Source organism: Adiantum capillus-veneris, chromosome 10, assembly GCF_014529385.1.
Source record: "Adiantum capillus-veneris isolate H3 chromosome 10, ASM1452938v2, whole genome shotgun sequence".
Classification (NCBI taxonomy): domain Eukaryota; kingdom Viridiplantae; phylum Streptophyta; class Polypodiopsida; order Polypodiales; family Pteridaceae; genus Adiantum; species Adiantum capillus-veneris.
Genome location: NC_140940.1, coordinates 83,168,192 through 83,188,033, shown reverse-complemented (window position 1 = coordinate 83,188,033; position 19,842 = coordinate 83,168,192). Strand labels below are relative to the sequence as shown.

Sequence of the window (19,842 nt, the reverse complement as noted above, 5' to 3'; positions counted from 1 at the left end):
TGACTGTACGAAATGGAATTCCTGATTATGATACTGATTTGTTCTTGACTTCTTTTAAGTGCAGGAACTGATAGACGAAATGATTGCAGCATTTTGGTATGATTGATCTCGAATAGACATGGTTGCAATAGGGTTAGTCAATCGGACATCGATGAGGTCCCGATTGGATCTAGATGCGATTGCTAGCTACATTGCCGATAAATCATGCTCTAAGATTCGAATGAATGTTGAATGTCATGTGATGTCGAGTGATGTCCTGTGATGTGACCGTCGATTGGTACATGTGCTAGATGTGTGTTCCTAGTAAGTAGGTACTAACAGTCAGTGTCTGCTAAGACGGTTTATGGCTTTTGTTTGTTTTGCAAGCGTAATCGAGGGCGATTACAATGCTTTCAAGAGGGGGGTATGTCACAAAGTAATGACGTGTCTGCCCGAGAGCATGCGGGAAACCCTAGCCCTAACTGTTGCTGAAAACCCTAATTTTGCAAACCCTAACCCTAAAACTTGCAAACCCTAAAATCTACCAAAAACCCTAACCCTAACCCTAAAATCTGTCCTAAACCCTAACCCAAGCAACAACTGTGATTTCCGTGAAATGCGATGGCATGATGACATGGCAGAAACTCGAATTTTACGATGGAATTTCAGGGATTTTAGCGTTTGCTTTTTCTCCACGCGATTTGAGAAAGAGAGGGATTTTGCTTTATTTTACAAGCTTGAGAGAGCTTGAGTGAGAGAAAGAAACCTAGCTCTTTTGGCAACCCTTGTAAACAGATAAATAAGCGGAGAGGGTTCCCACTCTGGAGAGCATCTTCACGCAGAGTCTGAGAGTGAAACCTAACCGCTCTCTTGTACTTTGATCATTATCCATACATAAAGAAATACCGAAAGGGGCGCCAGTCTTTGGGGCCAATATCTCTAGGCACGGAAGTCCACCGGGCCAGTGCAAGTCTATTGTGATCTGTGAATTGTTTTGAAGTGGTTATTTGGTGATGTCGTGATTGATTCTTGACTTGGAGTGTCCAAGTCTGTTACAATGTTTACGAGCTTGATGATTTGCAAGATAAAGATGTAATTGTTCACAAGGATGATGGTTTAGTTGCTACTTTGTCTAGTGAAGCTAACCTCATTGCAGATTCAATCAATCACGAAGAACCAATTTTGGCTCTCGAGTCGAGGTTCCAAGAACCCCCACATGAAGTATTATATGTGCTCATGATTAGTTAGCACGCATTGTTCGAGTGTTTCATTCGTGATGGTTTCCTGTATTTTAGTCATCGTTCTTATGAGATCCCTTTTCATAGGCATGCCATATGGTACAATGAACACGATTCACTCATGAATGAGCTCGGATGTATGCGGATTTCTCATGAAAAGATGAAATGTTTGCACCCAAGGAATTCACATTCCATGTCTCTTCCTTGGCATGACACAGTATCCGAAAGAGCACAGAAGGATTGAGCATCAAGCATCGGCATTTCACATTCAATGTCTCTTCCTTGGCATGACTCAGTATCCGAAAGAGCACAAGAAGGATTGAGCATCAAGCATCGGCATTTCCATTGTGATTTACCACAGTTGATAGATTTAGAGCAGAAAGACAAGTTTCGATTCCATTGTTTGCGTGTGTTTGATGAACGGTTTGGTACTCCATCTTTATGCTCATCTACATTGCATGCACAATCTTTAAAGAAGACTAGAATTTTCTAGTCACTTTACATGGAATGGGTATGTTCATGTTTTTGTGTTGGAAGTGGTTTCAGGAATTTTCCTCCTTGGAGATTCTTGAAGAAGGTGGATCTATGTTCATAGACGTAGTTGGACCATTGAAGCAACCACATACGACTTTGTATCGCTTTCGGCGCGGCCCAAAGAAGCAAGCGTTGCAGACCTTTATGAAGTTCAAGTATCGCACGACCCACCCATCAGAGTGGGCCGGCAAAGAGTCATTTCCAGGATTCCAAACGTTGTTGGCGATCTCCCTCGACGCCATATAGTTCGGTACCAGTACCTCACTTTAAAAAGGAGGGGATGTCACGTCCACATCTAACCCTATGTATACGTGGACAAGCTACTTCATGACAAGGGTTCAGTTAGTTTAGCTTAGGAAGTGTTCTAGCACTTTTGTGAGTCTGTTTGTAGACCGTGCATGTCCAAGCACTTAGAGTAGATGCATATCCTTTGGTTGCACACATCATGATCATTAGGTTGCAATCAGAACCCATTAGGAGCATTTTACAGTGCACGGGACCTAATTTCACTATTTTTAGCCATTTTTCACTTACTATCAATAAGTGACTTGTTGGGAAACTGAGTAGGGCAATTTGACCAAGCCAATATATAAGGAAACCTGACGCTAGTGTTTTCTGACAGAAGAGGCAGTAGGTACCAAGTTTCCAACAGAGCACCTTCTCAGCAAGACTCCCAGGCAGGCAACCTAGCGTTTTCAGCCAAGGAACAATGTTTTTCAGCATTGCAGATCAGCCCCAACATTTGCAGTTGCAGATCAGCCTGACGACAACAGAACATTGCAGATTCCCTAGCGTTTTTGCAACAGGACAACAGATCAGCCCTAGCGTTTTTGGATCAGCAGGACAGGCTAGCGTTATGCAGATTCCTGGCGACAAGCCCCTTTTCTGCATCAGCGTTTTCAGTTTTCACTCGCACCGCAGCCCCCGAACCTTGCAGATCTCACCTTCCCGCAGCAGATCCTTTCCGCACGGTCAGATCAGCAATCGTTTGCAGTTTCAGCCCGCTATTCGCAGATTTCAGCATCTGCTTTTTCAGGGCATCTTCGTCACGTCGTCATCATCGCCGTCGTCATCGACATAGAGTCAGAATTCAGCAGATACAAGATTTGCAGATTTCAGCCCGTCTCGTCGTCGTCCTCATTGTCGTCGACATCGTCGGCAAGTCCATAGCATTGTAGAGATTTGTGCAATCAATAGTAGACCGCTCTTGTAACAGACTTGGACACTCCAAGTCGAAAATCTACCACGACACCACAAATAATCACTTCAAACAATTGACAGTTCACAATTGATTCGACACTGGCCCGGCTCCGTGCCTAGAGATATTGGCCCCAAAGATTGGCGCCCCTTTCGGTATTTCTTTTTGTATTAATGTGTGTTCAAAGTACAAGAGTGCGGGCAGACGCTCACACTCAGACTGTGCGTCCAGATGCTCTGAGTTATGAAAGGCACCTGCGTATTTAAAGGTTACAAAGGGATGCTAAAAGCAGAGCCCAAAAGATTCTTTTAAAAGCTGTCCATAAAAGCTGCCTCTAAAATAGGCTTTGAAATAAAGCAACTAACTACTTGCGTAGCATAAAGCAGGAGTTTCTTATGCTTTAATAAAATAAAGCAGTTTCAGAATTGCGTAGACAAAGCAGGCCACGTTGCGTAGCTAGAAAAGCAATGCATCTTCCGTAATTCACGCCGTCTTTTGCGGGCGTCCGTACAACTTGGCCACATGGCAGCCTTGCTGTACACAGCCAGCCACATTAGCAGCGCCACGTCAGCAATTTGGTGTGTGTGGGTCTAGCGGGCAGCAAGGCGGGTATGTGTGTGCACCGGCAGCAGCCACATCACCCATTTGTGACATATGGGGCCCCCTCTTGAAAGCATTGTAATCGCCCTCGATTACGCCTGCAAAACAGACAGAAGCCATAAACTGCCTTAGCAGACACTGACCGTTAGTACCTACGCACTAGGAACACACATCTAACACATGTACCAATCGACAGTCACATCACACGACATCACAGGACATCACATGGCAAATCACATTCAACATTCATTCGGATCTTAGACCATGATTTATCGGCAATGCAGTTAGCAATCGCATCTAGATCCACTCAGGACCTCATCGATGTCCGATTGACTAACCCCTATTGCAACCATGTCTATTCAAGATCATTCAGACCTAAATGCTACAGTCATTTCGTCTATCAGTTCTTGCACTTAAAAACAAGTCAAGAACAAATCAGTTTTATATTCAGGAATTCCATTTTATAAAGTCATATAGCAGAATATTGTCAGCTCTTAGTATCCCTGAAGCTCAAAGAGACATCAGTGACTCTAGTATTCTAAAAATCAAGGCATCTGTTGACAAAGGAGCGGAGTAACTCCCCTCTTGTGCAACCCACTGCACCAGGTCTCCGGCCAAGTTGAATTCTGGGTTCCATTTGGAATAGACTATGCTAAACCAAAAGCTTCAAGGTAAAGTTTCACAATCTGAGGAGTATCTGCTAGGTCCTCCTCCTCCATCCCCGCATCCAATGGAGGATAGTTCTTGAATTTAACCAAGAACTGCCTTCGTACTTTACCCTTAATCTTTCTGTCCTTATGTGCCAAATCTGTTCAGGAACATGGATCTCTTCGTTTTCCTCCACTTTGGGTTGCTCATCGGGCTCCCCATCTTCGGGCACATCACTTTTAAAAGGTTTGAAGAGACTCACATGAAATGCATTGTGAATCCTCAAAGTGTCAGGCAGTTTCAGTCTGAAGGAGACATCATTGATCTTTTCGGAGATCTGGAAAGGTCCGTAGTATCTCATACTAAGCTTTGGAAAAAGCCTCTCCTTTCCCTTCTTCATTCTCAGGCGTGCCTTCTCAAATCGTAAGAGCACCCAATTGTAACAAACTGCTGACGTGTCAAAGCCTAAAGAATGGAGCCAACTTACAGATGCGAGCTGAGGAGCCTAAACCCTAAGAAGAACAAGTTACAGAAGAAGAAGTCCTAGCAACTTATGGAGACCCCGTCCAATGGGACCCAAGTGACAAAAGGATTAAAATAAAGCAAGATCCACACACACGCAAAAACTGATGACGTGGCAGATTTCCAAAAATTGCGTTGGCATGATGACGTGGCAGGTTGTACGGATTTCCGCGTTTTGCACTAGTTGATGACGTGGCAATTGTACGAATTTCTGTGATTTACGTTGGCAGTTTTTTGGCTTTGCTTTTGGACCAGAAGCTTTTGAGTTTGAAGGCTTTTCGTTGTAAACTGCTTTTGTGGCCTAGGGCCTTTAATATGAGGTTAGCGCTCATTCTCTGGCATGCTTCCTGGAGAAGGTGCAGAGTCTCGAGTACTGGCTTGTACTGTGTTGATGCAATATAAAGAAATACCGAAACGGGCGCCAAGGTTTGGGGCCAATACTCTCTGGGGTGGAATTCCGCCACTCCGTATGTCGTGTTCATACTCTCGAGTTAGCCAAGAGAAATAAAAAGCCTCTTGAATTTCAGCCATTTAACTGGCGCAGTCTTGTTTAATAGAAGCGTGGACCACCAAGTTCGAGCATTCCCCTTAAAGTAAGAGGTAGCTCTCCGAATCTTAGAGTGCTCTGAGTAATGCCCTCTCGCGAAAGCGATGTCAAACTGCTGCACAAAAGACAAAGCCTTTGAAGCATCTCTATAACCAGAAAACGTGTCAAATTTAATTGAATGTCCACCTTCCTTAAACTCTCGGACTTTCTTGCTTTTGTCTTCTAGAAAGTCATATTGTGTTGGCTTTGTAAAAATTCTTCTTCTTTGCGTAAACGCTGCTGTCATCAGAGTCCGAACTCTCTGTAGACGAGTCCTCTGTAGAACTGTCAACCACGGGGCGAGATTTAGACTTCTTTGCTTTTTTCTTGCCCTTTCCGAAGCGTTGCTTTTTGCTTGCCTTTTTGTCATCTTCGCTTGAGTGAGCTAGAAGAATTGTCAGAAGAAGAAGAAGAACTGGGTACTCCTTCAAATCGAACACGCTTCTTTTGCTTTCTTGCCTTTTTAAAAGAAGTCTGAGGACCCAAATAACTCGGGAAGGTGTCACAAGACGAGCACCACGTGCCAATAGAAAAGAACAGACTTGAACAGACTTTTAGCACTTCAATAACAACTGAACTGAGAGAGAGAGAGACAACACATGACACGGAGTGGGGGAATTCCACCCCAGAGAGTATTGGCTCCAAACCTTGGTGCCCCTTTCGGTATTTCTTTATATTGCATCAACACAGTACAAGCCGGTACTCCAGACTCTGCACCTTCTCCAAGAAGCATGCCAGAGAATGAGCCCTAACCTCATATTTAAAGGCCTTGGCTTGAAAAGCACTTACAGTGAAAAAGCCTTCACACTTAAAAGCATCTGGTCCAAAAGCAAAGCCAAAAAGTTGCCAGCGTAAAACGCGGAAATCCGTATAGCTTGCCACGTCATCAACCAGCGCAAAACGCGGAAATCCGTACAGCTTGCCACGTCATCATGTTAGTGCCAATTTCTTCAAAAATCTGCCACGTCATCAATGTTTGCGTGTGTGCGGGTCCTGCTTTATTTTAATCCTTTATGTCACTTGGGGCCCCATCGGACGGGGTCCCCTTAAGTTGGTAGGACTTCTTCTTCTGCTACTTGTTCTTCTAGGGTTTAGGCCCCTCGGCCTGCATCTGTAAGTTGGCTCCAATCTAAAAGCTTTGACACGTGAGCAGTTTGTTACAGAAGCCAGTGCCTTTCTTCTGCTTTTTGCCGTGCTTTTTAGCTTTGTTCTGCGCGTCAAAAAGCTGAGCAATTCGTGCATCAACCACCTCTTTTAATTCTTGCTCTATATACCTCTTGGGAGTAGGAGGTTTCTTGAGAGCGGGTTTTCGGGGTGATTTTGTGGTTTTCTGCCACTGCGTGTGCACCTCATCGAAAGAAGTCTGGCTCATATATTTTGCAAATTTCGGGTCCTTGGCAAAATTAAGCATCATCTTTGTTGCATCGCCGATCAATTGTCGACGCTCCATCTCTTGACGCTCCGCTTGAGTAGGCCAAGGCGGGCCATACTCCTTGCCTGAATCTTCGTTGTGATCCCTTCCGGCATCTCCGGATGCAGAGGGAGTCGACTGATCTTTGCCTGAAGCCGCCATAGGTGCTGCGGAAAAATATTAGGGATCGGATTTCCCATAGAAGAGAAATCGGCCGTCCTCTGATACCACTGTAACAGACTTGGACACTCCAAGTCGAGAATCTACCACGACACCACAAATAATTACTTCAAACAGTTCACAGTTCACAATTGATTCAACACTGCCCGGCGGAGTTACGTGCCTAGAGATATTGGCCCCATAGACTGGCGCCCCTTTCGGTATTCTTTTTGTATTAATCTGTGTTCAAAGTACAAGAGTGCGGGCAGGCGCTCACACTCAAACTGTGCGTCCAGATGCTCCGAGTTATGAGAGGCCAACCCGTGTATTTAAAGGTTACAAAGGGATGCTAAAAGTAGAGCCCAAAAGCTTCTTTTAAAAGCTGCCCATAAAAACTGCCTCTAAAATAGGCTTTAAAAATAAAGCAACTTTAGTCTCTCTCTCTCTCTCTCTCTCTCTCTCTCTCTCTCTCTCTCTCTCTCTCTCTCTCTCTCTCAACTACTCGCGTAGCATAAAGCTGGAGTTTTTTATGCTTTAAAGCAGTTTCAGAATTGCGTAGACAAGCAGGCCACGTTGCGTAGCCAGAAAAGCAACGCAGCTTCCGCAATTCACGCCGCGTTTTATGGGCGTCCGTTCAGCTTGGCCACGTGGCAGTTTGCCGTACATAGCCAGTCACATCAGTAGTGCCACGTCAGCAATTTGGTGTGTGTGGGTCTAACGGGCAGCCAGGCGGGTATGTGTGTACTGGCAGCAGCCACGTCACGCATTTTTGACAGCTCTCGCCATAGAGAGTGGGGCCTTCGGAGGAGGGTTTGAAAACATTTTGGTGTTGTATTCTTCTCTCTCTATCTATCGGTCTCAGCACCTTGATTCACAATGTTTGCCACTTTGTTTGTGATCATTTGCACTCTCTTACTAAAGGAATGGAAGGCTCTTCCTTCTCCCTTTCGTAAGTGAAAGGAACCCTTGAGCACATTTCGGAGCACTCATCTTGAGCAAAGTTCAACATTCACATCCGCTGCACCTTACAAGACTCACATGAAAAGCATTTGAATTCTCCAAGTATCAGGCAGCTTCAATCTAAAGGAGACATCATTTATCTTTTCTTTTATATGGAAAGGTCCATAGTATCTCATGCTAAACTTTGGAAAAAGCCGCTCCTTTCCCTTTTTCTTTCTAAGGCGTGCCTTCTCAAAACGTAAGAGCACCCAATCGTCTTCCTTTAATTTCAAATCGCGACAGTGTCGATTTGTTGCCTTCTTGTGTCTTTCCTGAGATTTCTCTAAAGCCTCCCAGACCTTGGCAAAAGCAGTGTCCAATTCCCTCGTGTATTGGTCGGCTTCAAAAATCTTATCTTTTGTGCTAAGGAAGGGTGGAACCTTTGTAGCACCTTCAATAATCTCAAATGGCGCCTTCCCCGTCGAAGAGTGTATCGTGTTATTGTAGGCAAATTCCACCAAGGGCAAAACCTTTTCCCATTGAGTCTTCTGATCAGAAATGTAAGACTTCAATAAATCTAGTACGACTGAATTTGCAATCTCAGATTGCCCATCTGTCTGCGTGTAGAAAGAGGACGAGAACTGCAACCGTGTGCCAATGTTCTCCCAAATAGCCTTTCAAAACAAACTCGTGAATCGCGAATCTTTGTCAAAGACAATTGTCTCAGGCATGCCATGTAATCTGAATACCTGGACAATGAACAGTCTCGCTAAATGATCCAGCTTGACTGTTTTCTTCATTGGAATGAAATGAGCTTGCTTGCTAAATCTGTCAATAATAGTTTAGATACCATCGTGCCCACTCCGAGTCTTTGGGAGATCAAAAATGAAATCCATAGCAATACTTTCTCAAAGGCGGGTGGGAATGGGTAAAGGCTATAACAATCCCTGTGCTTTATGCCTGTCAAACTTGACTTTTTGGCATACCAAGCAACTGCGTACAAAATCGTCCACGTCCTTCTTGAGTCTCGGCCAAAAGAAGTATTGCCCACACCTTTCAAGGTGGTGTCAATGCCGTGGTGACCCGTAAATGGTGGACAGTGGCATTCAGTTAAAACCTTTCCCTCAATGACTGTGTAACGCGCAACATCGTTTTGTTCATCAAGTAGCCATCCCGAATGGAATGTCGCGCTACTACCTCCCCATTCTGTATTCGACTGAATACATCTGGAAAATCTGGATCTGTGGCGTACTGATCGACCATGTCCTCATAGCTTCTATGATGAATCGCGGAAATAGCCAAGTCTAACGGCTTCCGGGACAAAGCATCTGCTACCAAGTTCTTCTGTCCCTGTACATGGACAATCTGGAAGTGAAACTGTGACAAGATGTTAGCCCATCGCATCTGCTTTTTCGAAAGCTGCTTCTGTGACAAGAAGTAGCGTAAACTTTGATGATCAGTGAAGATCGTAAAATCGGCTCCGAGTAGGTAATGTTGCCACTGAGTAAGAGCATGGATAACCGCCAAAAGCTCTTTCTCATAAATCTGTGCTGTCAATTCCGGCCTTGAGAACAATCGACTCTCAGAGGCAATGACATGGCCTTCTTGCATTAAGACTGCACCCAGACTACGGCCACAAGCATCACAATATACTTTGAATGACTTTTGCAAATCCGGCAAAGTCAAAACTGGTCCCGTAGTCAATGTTTCTTTCAAAGTCTGAAAGGCAGTCACCTCTGTGGGTCCCCATGAGAACGGGACTCCTTTCTGTGTCAAGATATGCGAAGGAGAAGCAACCTTTGCAAACATTCTAATGAACCGCCGATAGTAAGAACATAAGTCCAAAAAGCTTCTTATTTCATGAACATTCTTCAAATCGGGTCAATCTCAATCTTGACCAATCCATCTGTACTTCTGCTGCTGAGACGATGTGTCCCAAAAAGTGTATCTCCGGCAAGAAAAATTCAAGCATTGATTACTAACTCGTGATCTCGCAATGCCTGAAAGACGTGTAGTTGATGGTGTCTATGTTCAGCCTCATCCTTGGAGAAGACTATAATGCCATCAAAGAAAGTGCCAACAAAAGATCTGCACTCTTTGAAAATTCTATCGGTTAAAAGTCGCTGGAGCATTGGTAAGGCCAAAAGGCATCACCAAAAATTCATATAAACCGAAGCTCGTCCGAAAAGCTGTCTTGTAGACATCTCTTAGCGCGATTCGCTTTTGATGATATCCGCTCTTTAAATCGATCCTGCTGAAACAAGAGGATCCTTGTAGTCGGTCAAGAATATCATTGATCCTTGGAATCAGAAATCTGTTCTTGCTGGTGATTTTATCGAGAGCTCTATAATCAATGCACATTCTCCAAGATCCGTCTTTCTTCAAAACCAACAACACCGGAGAGCAGTAAGGTGAAGTATTCGACTGGATAAGACCCTTTTCCAAGAGGTCTTTCACTTGGTTCATAATCTCTTCATTTTGGGCTCGGCTCACACGGTAAGGTGACCGGTTTGGTGGCGTGCTTCTAGGTATCAAATCAATGGTATGATCCTCAGAACGAGTTGGTGGAAACTCGCCTTGCAGGCGCTCAGAAAAACAATCGGCATGAGTGTGGAGAAAATCTTGCGTTCTTTATCAAGTTCAGACATATTTGTCCTATGTTTATCATTCAACTCTTTCAAAAAGATCGAGTAAACAAACAAATTGGAGTTCATTAATTTTGAAACGGCCGAAGCCGATACAATAGGGACAGACTCGCCCTTCAGTTTCATATTAAGTACAATGTTTTGGCTCTTTTTAGTAGTCAATGTCGCTTTCTTCACCCGATAATCGACCACGGCGTTGTTCTTATGGTACCAAGGGACTCTTAGGAGGACATCACAACCTTCCAAGGGCATTATGTAGAAGTCCTCCTGCCCCAAATACCCAATGCAACCGAAGTTTGCCAATGACAGGTGTAATGGCCACATCCCTCCTGGGTGCCGCTAGAACTGCTTTTGCTTGTGGTTCCATCCGATTGGGTGTAATCTCGAGCTGTGCAGCCAATTCAGGTGAAATGAAGTTGGCCTTTGTCACAAGACGGGCACCACGTGCCAATAGAAAAGAACAGACTAAACAGACCTTTAGCACTTCAATAACAATTGAAAGAGAGAGACGACACGCAACACGGAGTGACGGAATTCCACCCTTGAGAGTATTGGCCCCAAAGCTTGGCGCCCCTTTCGGTATTTCTTTATATTGCATCAACACAGTACAAGCCGGTACCTTAGACTCTGCACCTTCTCTAGGAGACATGCCAGAGAATGTGTCCTAACCTCATATTTAAAGGCCCTAGGCCCCAAAAGCAGTTTACAGTAAAAAGCCTTCATACTCAAAAGCTTCTGGTTCCAAAAGCAATGCCAAAAAGCTGCTAGCGTAATTTACGGAAATCCGTACATCCTACCACGTCATCAGCCAACGCAAAACGTGGAAATCCGTACAGCTTGCCACGTCGTCACAACGTAATATTCAAAAATCAGCCACGTCATTAGTAGCTACGCAATTTCTTGTGCGTGTGTGTGTCGGGGTCCTGCTTTATTTCCTTTATGTCACTTGGGGCCCCATCGGACGGGGTCCCCATATGTTGGTAGGACTTCTTCTTCTGTTACTTGTTCTTCTTAGGGTTTAGGCCCCTCGGTCAACATCTGCAAGTTGGCTTTTGTCTTCAGGGCTTTGACACGTCAGCAGTTTGTGACACAACCTTGGCTCCCCCATCAGAGAAAATCAGGGCTTCTTGATCTTTCACTTTGCCCCAAGCTCGACAAAGTTATGTACTTTCAATCGTGCTTGGGTCAACACCCATGCAATCTGAAACTAGTCCTGCTGTCATCTTGCCTTTTCGTCCACGTTCCTCAACTGCTCTCGAACTCTCTGGCCTGTCTTCATTCTGTTCTTGCTGTGCCTTTTTAGGGCACTTCGTGCAGACGTGCGCATGTTCCCCGGATCCAAAACACTTCCCCTCTTTGATGTAGTTGGCCCTCTCTCGAAGAGTGAGCCGAGGTAGTGAATCCTTGTCTTTCTTTTCAGACTGCCTAAATGTATGGCAAAACCCCGTTTCGCATGACCCATCAATTCTTGAGTAGAATTTGACTTTTGTTCTAAGCAGTGATCTCGGATCTCGTTAGGAAGTCCACATCAAAACCGATCAATCTGTTCTTTAAATGAGATCTTCTAGAAAAGAGCTTCAAACTCCCTTGCAATATACGTCCAGAGAATCTGCCTTGGTCATTCGTAGATGATTCCAAGCTGTTCGTATATCTCGTTCGTACTCTTGAGTCAGCCAAGAAGAAATAAAAAGCCTTTTGAATTTCAACCATTCAACGAGAGCTTCCTTGTTCAAAGCCTTTTGAATTTCAACCATTTAACCGAAGCTTCCTTGTTCAGTAGAAGGGTGGACCACCATGTTCGAGCATTTCCCTTGAAGAAAGAGGTAGCCCTCCGAATCTTGGAGTGCTCTGAGTAATGCCCTCTAGAGAAAGCTATGTCAAACTGTTGTATGAAGGCCAATGCCCTCAAAGCATCTTGGAATCCAGAAAAAGTGTCAAACTTAATTGACTGTCCACCTTCTTTATATTCTTTAATTTCTTGCTTTTATCTCCAAGGAAGTCATATTGGTTGGCTTTATAGAAATGCTTCTTCTTTCCGTAAAACGTGTGATCGTCGGAGTCCGAACTATCTAAGGATGAGTCCTCTGTAGTCAGAAACTGGGCGAAACTTAGGCTTCTTTGCCTTTTTCTTGCCCTTTCCGAAGCTTTGCTTTTTGCTTCGCTTTATCCCTTTCCTGTCTTCTTCGCTCGAGTCAGAAGAGCTAGAAGAACTGTAAGAAGAAGAAGAAGAAGAAGAACTAGGTAGTACGTTGCTTCTGCTTTCTCGCTGAGGCAAAAGTAGATTGACGACCCAAATAACCCGAGAAATCAGTTCCTTTCTTCTGTTTTTTGTCGTGCTTTTTGGCTTTATTGTTCGCGTTCAAAAGCCGACTGATTTGTGTATCAACCACCTCTACCAATTCTTGCTCTGTAAACATCCTCAGAGCAGGAGGTTTCTTGAGTGCCGGTTTGATAGGTGGCTCTGTGGCCTTCTGCCACTGGGTGTGCACTTCTTTGAAGGATTGCTGAGTCAAAAATTTTGCAAATTTCGGATCCTTCGCAATGTTAAATCATCATCTTTGTTGCGTTGTCAACCACTTGTCGACTTCCATCTCTTCAATCTTTGTCTGAGTAGGCCGAGGTGGGCTGTACTCTTCATGCGAATCTTCTTCGTGATCTCCTCCCGCATTCCAAGATGTAGAAGAAGTCGATTGTTCTCTGTTGGAATCCATAAGTGTCACGAGAAAAGGATCGGATTTCTCGGTAGAAGAGAAATTGGCCGCGCTCTGATACCACTGTAACAAACTTGGACACCCCAAGTCAAGATTCTACCGCGACACAACAGAGATCGACTTCAAAACAATTCACAATTCACACTTGAGTCGACACAGCCCGCCATAGTTCCGTGCCTAGAGATATTGGCCCCAAAGACTGGCGCCCCTTTCGGTATTTCTTTTTGTATTAATTTGTGTTCAAAGTACAAGAGAGTGGGAGGGTGCTCACTCTCAGACTCTGTGTCCAGATGTCACAAAGTGATGATGTGGCTGTCAAAAACCCTAATTCTGTTGAAACCCTAACCCTAAAACCAATAACCCTAATTCTGTTGAAAGCCTAACTCTAAAACCAAAAACCCTAATTTTGTTGAAACCCTAACCCTAAAACTAGAAACCCTAATTCTGATGAAATCCTAACCCTAAAATCAGAAACCCTAATTCTGTCCTAACCCTAACCCTGATTTGCTGGACATCAGCGTGATTTACGAAAGGTTGGGCAACTTTTTACCGTTGCTTTTTCTACGCAAATTGCTGAGAAAGAGAGAGAGAACCCTCTTTGCTTTATTTTAGCAAGAGAGAGAGAAAGAGAAAGCCTCTGCTTTATTTATTAAAAGAAAGAGAGAGGAAGAACTTTTACTTTATTTTCGAAGCTTTTACTTGAAGCTTTTGATTTCAGCTTTTGGGGTCTTTGGGGCCAATATCTCTAGGCACGAAAGTCAGCCGGGCCAGTGTTGAATCAATTGTAAACTGTGAACTGTTTTGAAGTGGTTATTTGGTGCTATCGTGGTAGATTCTTGACTTGGAGTGTCCAAGTCTGTTACATCAGATGCTCTGAGAAGTTAAGCGTTGCCCACTTATTTATTGGTACAAGGGTTGCCCAAAAGCAGAGCCCCAAAAACCATCAACTTTAAAAGCTTTCAAAAATAAAGCAATTTGTTCGAAAAGCCTTGCTAAAATCAGCCAGCATAAAATCAGGGATTCTGTACGCTTTGCCACGTCATCAACAGCTACGCAAAAGCGGGAATTCCGTAGGATGCCACGTCAGCCTGTCAGCATGTTTTGCACCGGGAAACGTGGAGATCCGTACTGTGGCCATGTCAGCCTGCCACGTGTCATCCCGGGGTCTGCTGCCATGCCACGTCACCCATTTGTGACACAATTTTGTGAACTTTGGCTGTATAAGAGTGGTCTAGGGACTCATGTCAGCTTGCTGTTAGGTGAAAAACCTGGCTGGGACTGATTTCAAGTATGCAGGGAAAAATTTTGATTTTCTTCTCAGCATGAAGATTTGGGCTCATATGAACTAGCTACTTTGTGGGCTTGTTTCTCATGATATTCTTGTAATGTAGATCAGCCTAAATCACTAACGTGTTACTCTATGCAAGGTTTAGACCATTTCCCGCCTTATTACAAGGTGAAAATCACATGTAAATAGTGATAGGCATTTGCAATGCATGTGATACTTCATAGACATGGGTATCCAAGCTAGGATAAAACTTTGGTAGCATAAAAAAATCACTGTGGTTCAAAGTGTTCTGGCACGGCAAAAATCGCGATTTTTTCCTACCTTACACAAATATACTAGTTTCCAAGCATGTGATCAATTCAACATGGACGGACATATACTCCCTTGGGACACTCTCGAGGTGTCACCTCAATAGCTAGATATCAATATCTTTATCAATTTGACGCCTGAATGAGTCTCTAAATGCTGAAATGAACCATAGGCTATTGCCTGGCACAATGCATGATCAAGAACATGAAGAAGTAGTTGTATGGAAGCCGTTCATGAAGTTTGACTTCATTTTGATGTCATTTGACCTGCCTATGATCATTTTGACGCTTTCTTTGGCCGCAAGCTCTGTGCTTGTTAGACTATGCATGTAGGGTTTCTACCGAGTCTTCTTCACAAAAGTTGGTAGCATTGATGCTTGCAAGGTGCTATTAAATATTGGTGTCCATCTGCCTGCTGGAAAAATTGTGCTTTTTTTCCTCGCAGAGGTTTTTCCTGTGACCAGTGTTGATCTGGAGGTTAGGGGCTTGTTAGTCTACCTAAGGACATTCTGCCTGCAAGTTTTGAACAGCCTTTCCTGTGACACTTTTGACAATGTGGCCACACATGCATGCAAGTGGCTACACATGCAAGACAAGTGCACAGGGAAGGGTGGCCAGCACCTATTAAAGCAGCCCCTCTCCCTCAGTTTTGACTTCAGATTCTTGGCACTTTCGCAACAAAAGAGAGGTCTCTCGGGTTCTTGCCATGAGCAAGTGCGAGACCACGTGAAGTCTACATTTGAGACAGTTCCACATTTGAGTTCAACTTTGTTCAAGTGAAGTGATGTTATCTTGTGAGGTTTGCTTGACTGCTTTCTGTGTTCTGCAGGTTTTTGCTCTTCGGAGTGAGAGCAATAGCTGTAGAAGGCTTCGGTCTCTGCTACAGGGATTCAGTTACGGATTTGAGAAGAACTCAAAAGGGTTGCCACACCCTCAGATCAAGTTGTGACTCTTCGGAGTAGAGAGCTTTTTGCTTAAGGTTCAGTTAGGGAGAGTATTCTGCCATGTACCATAATGGAGTGTGGGTATCAGGCCCCACCTTCTGTATTTGTGCTTGCATTCTTTCCCGTTAATAACGATTTTCTGAAGGGCAGGGGACCAGCCCATCTTTTCACCCTAGTCTAGTGTCGTATCTCTTGTCTCCCCTCTATTCTGCTCTTTCTTGTCTGGCTTCTAAGAGATTTTTAATATCAATCGAGTGCTTAATTTCAGTTCTGCTTCTGTTTTGGGACTCCTGAATTGGTTATGTCTTAACATTGATGGACAATCTCCAGACATAGCAACTTAGCTCGTCTGTGAGTGATGCCCATGAGGGGGCCGGGGGTTCTATCGAGATATAGTAGATGTGATTCCTTTTTTTTTTGTTTTTTTGCAAATTGCATGTACTGTGCTGGAGGGTCTGAGAATTCAAAGTTGGGACCTTTATTTTGCGCGAGGGAAATGACTGTAAGGTGAGCTGGAAGAGGAGAGGTGCCAAGGTGGAGACAAGATGGGGCTGATGACTCAGTTGAGTCTGTTGTTGAATTTGTTTAACTCTCTTGTTTGTTTTTCAGTAGTTGAATGATTACTTGTAACCGTGTAGTGCTAATAGAGGAGTTTGCATGCAAAGATTCTGAAGTTGATGAAAGACACCTATCTGGGTTCCTTCAGCAGATCTAAAGATTATGTTTGCATCTTATTTTGACCTGCTGGAGACCTTTAGATAGAAAGTCTGGCAGCTTATAGATCATGGCTATGTCGAAATGCAGAACGGCTTTGTCATTCCTTCCTTTCTTCTTCCTCTCTCTCTAGTTTTACAATATCATGATTTGTAGGCTTTATCATTAGCTGCTTTGAATATGGCAGTACATTACTGAAGTGTTGTTTTTACAAGTCTTGTTACATGTTTAAGGTCCAGACAGAGCTCTGGATTGCTATGTTCTGCCATTAATACTGCTTCTTTGATTGACAATATACAGGTTAAGGTGAGCGGATCTGTTAATTGTCGTCTTGAAGAGGATGAAAAGGAGCTGCCTGCAACCCAAGCTGAAGCAGAGGCTATTGCTCGCGGCTTGCAGGTTCCTTCCTTAATAAAATGTAGCGTTAGGAGGTAACTGTGCATCACCAGCAAGAAGGGACTAATGTTCAATTTTTCACCAGATTATAAAGAATGATGATCTTGAGGATTTAAAAGAGCTAGGCTCTGGGACTTATGGAACAGTGTTTCATGGTAAATGGAGGGGATCAGATGTTGCTATTAAGCGAATAAAAGCAAGCTGTTTTATGGGTAGTCCATTGGAGCAAGAACGCTTGGTAGAGCCAGATTCTGTACTTGGCCAACTCCACGATTTTGTGTGTCTTCCATAGAAGGGTTTGCTAACTCGGTTACACTTCACAGATCTCGGATTTCTGGAGGGAAGCTGGCACTCTAAGCCAGTTGCATCATCCTAATATTGTGGCTTTCTATGGAGTAGTGCCTGATGGGCCTGAAGGCACTTTAGCAACCGTAACAGAGTATATGGTGAATGGTTCTTTGAAGCAGGTCCTTCTGAAGAAAGATAGGTTAGTGAGTTCCTATCGTTGTAGCATTTGGTTTGCTGCTTATATTATGACACTGCGGATTTTGTAAGGACAGGATTTTGCCACAAAGTTTTCTTAGTTTGATTCTGATTGATATTAAGCTCTACTAACTATGAAATCTGCAACAATTGGAGTTTTAGCTGACAGGACATGGTGTATGTTAATACAGGACCATTGATCGTAGAAAGCGCTTGTTGATTGCCATGGATGCTGCATTTGGAATGGAGTACTTGCACAGTAAAAGGATAGTACATTTTGATTTAAAAAGTGAGAACCTCCTTGTCAATATGAGAGATGCACACCGGCCCATCTGCAAGGTGACTTGGTTTTGTGCAAGTGTTGGTGCCAAGTAGAGTATCATAACCTTATCTTATGGTCTGTTTTCAGTATATGTAACTAGTTTGGACTGTGTTTTAGGTAGGTGATTTTGGGCTTTCAAAGGTGAAGCATCAGACCTTGGTCTCAGGGGGTGTAAGAGGAACTTTACCATGGATGGCGCCTGAATTATTGAACACAAAGGGGTTGGTAACAGAGAAAGTAAGTGATTGAAGTAGACCAGAAAGTGTGGTTCAATGCAATTGGTCACTCTTATTGGTCAATACGCTTGTTTTCAAATGGGCTCATTGGAAAGACAATTGTTTGCAGGTCGATGTGTACTCGTTTGGAATAGTTATGTGGGAGCTGCTAACGGGAGAAGAACCATATGCTAACATGCATTGTGGTACCATTATAGGTAGAGGTAGCTTTTCAATGAAGAGAAAAATGCCATGTTATAAGAAGCAGTTGGACAATTAACATGTTCTGTTTCTGCAGGGGGTATTGTAAATGACAACTTGCGGCCGGCTATACCAAGCTGGTGTGATCCCAGTTGGAGAGATTTAATGGAAAGGTGCTGGTCAGGCAATCCCGCGGATAGGCCTGATTTTCTGACAGTGGCAAGTGAGCTAAGAGCAATAGCTTCCTCAATGAATGTTAAGTGAGGAAAGGGCCGGAAAAAGTTGAGAAAGGGGACGGACAATGAATTTTAAGCGAGCAAGGGGCCTGACAAAGTTGAGTAGTAGGGATAGGAGCAACGGTCCCAATAATGGTTTTGAAGTCCACTCTCGTAGTAGCCATTTTTCTTGAGGTGTAAGCTCTTCATGAATGGCTCTTGTATTTGATTTTGGTTACCGTGGTGTTGTGGAGTGCTGCCGATGGAGATTTTTTCATCAAGTGCTTTGCAGCTTTGTAAATACTGGCTGCATGTAAATTTTCACCAAAGACTTCTGTATATATAGATGAAGAGCCAGGAGCTACTCAACATCTAGGCTAAGTCTAAATCTTGGATGCTTTGTTCAAAGATTGTGGACAAGTAGGTGAAGCTTCGGTTCTCGGACAGCATAATGGGACCTTGGGGAAGGTTCTCGTTGTATCTATAGCAAGTTTATTAGTATGCATCTAGAAAAGACAGGTAAGATGATACTGCCTTAATCAGGTACTCATCCAAAGTTGAGATTTGCCTTAGCTTTTATTTATTGTGGTTCTAATTAGTTCTCCGAGGTGAGGAGCACACCTTGGTTTTGAGCCACTTGATCATGTATATGTTACCTTATTCTTTCAAGAGATCATTGTTGTTCAGGATGCTGTCCCATCTTGTGGGCTATCATTGGCATGGCAAAAAATTGTTTTAACCTTTCTTTGTCATGTTTTTACATTTCTAAGTGACGGCCGATGGATCATTTTTTCAGAGTAAGATTTTGTTGGCACGCTCTTTCGGGAGAAAGGGATGGTGTATGTGGAGGAAATATCAGCCCATTTGCAGTAAAGGTCTTTGTGATGGCCTGACTTCTTTACTTGGTGAGCCTAGTGAGGTTTTATGGTTTTGTGAACCTACAAGTGACAGCTTGGCATAATCTAAGCCGTTTTTCACACGGCCAAGAGTCTGCGATGACGTCACGCAGTATTTTGTTATCTTAACGCAGACACTAATTATACACACCTGCCTTGAAAAACTTTGGCTGCGCCTGCGTAATAACGTCCTTCTAAGACCCAAAACACTTGCTTTTAAGAAAGAGCTCACACATTCTTTTCAATCTTATATTATGACTGAAAAGAGCAGCAACACGACGTCGATGACTTGTCCGAAGGTCTGCACAAAGCTGGAATCCAACATCAGTTCTCACAAGGTGTGGCAGAATTGATCACTACCTCATCTTGAAGACTTCCTCAGTATTTCGCCAAAAGTTTGCTCACCAGCGTGAATGCTATTCTTTCTCGTAAAAGAAAGAACATTGACAAGACCCTTGCTTTGGATCCATTGAAAATATCTCAAAGCTTTCTTGCCCTACGGCATCTCCTACGATCCAATAATGTGTGCAAAAGACATGGAGCATGTCGACGGCTTGTTACTTGGTGATTCTTGAGCCTACATGTGGTGGCTTGGCATGATCTAAGCCATTGCTCTCCAACCCAATCGCTGTTGGGGTTGCAGGAAAACACATAGAACTCGGAAAAGACGAAGGAAGCTCAAGGCACACA

General features: G+C 43.7%; 1 protein-coding gene across 2 annotated transcripts in view; it reads left to right on the top strand.

The window, feature by feature from the left end:
- The window catches only part of LOC147449158 (RAF-like serine/threonine-protein kinase 20), a 37,448-nt gene extending 18,506 nt beyond the window's left edge, over positions 1 to 18,942 (top strand). Inside the window, exons 2-8 of one of the 2 annotated variants that reach the window (XM_086521720.1) lie at positions 16,725 to 16,823; positions 16,906 to 17,058; positions 17,144 to 17,307; positions 17,495 to 17,642; positions 17,743 to 17,862; positions 17,971 to 18,064; positions 18,139 to 18,942. In XM_086521720.1, the coding sequence (XP_086377846.1) occupies positions 16,725 to 16,823; positions 16,906 to 17,058; positions 17,144 to 17,307; positions 17,495 to 17,642; positions 17,743 to 17,862; positions 17,971 to 18,064; positions 18,139 to 18,305 (945 nt within the window). In that variant the 3' untranslated portion in view covers positions 18,306 to 18,942. The remainder of the gene's footprint in view (positions 1 to 16,724; positions 16,824 to 16,905; positions 17,059 to 17,143; positions 17,308 to 17,494; positions 17,643 to 17,742; positions 17,863 to 17,970; positions 18,065 to 18,138) is intronic. The other variant, XM_086521721.1, reaches the window with a different exon arrangement.
- The last annotated feature ends 900 nt before the right edge of the window (positions 18,943 to 19,842 follow it).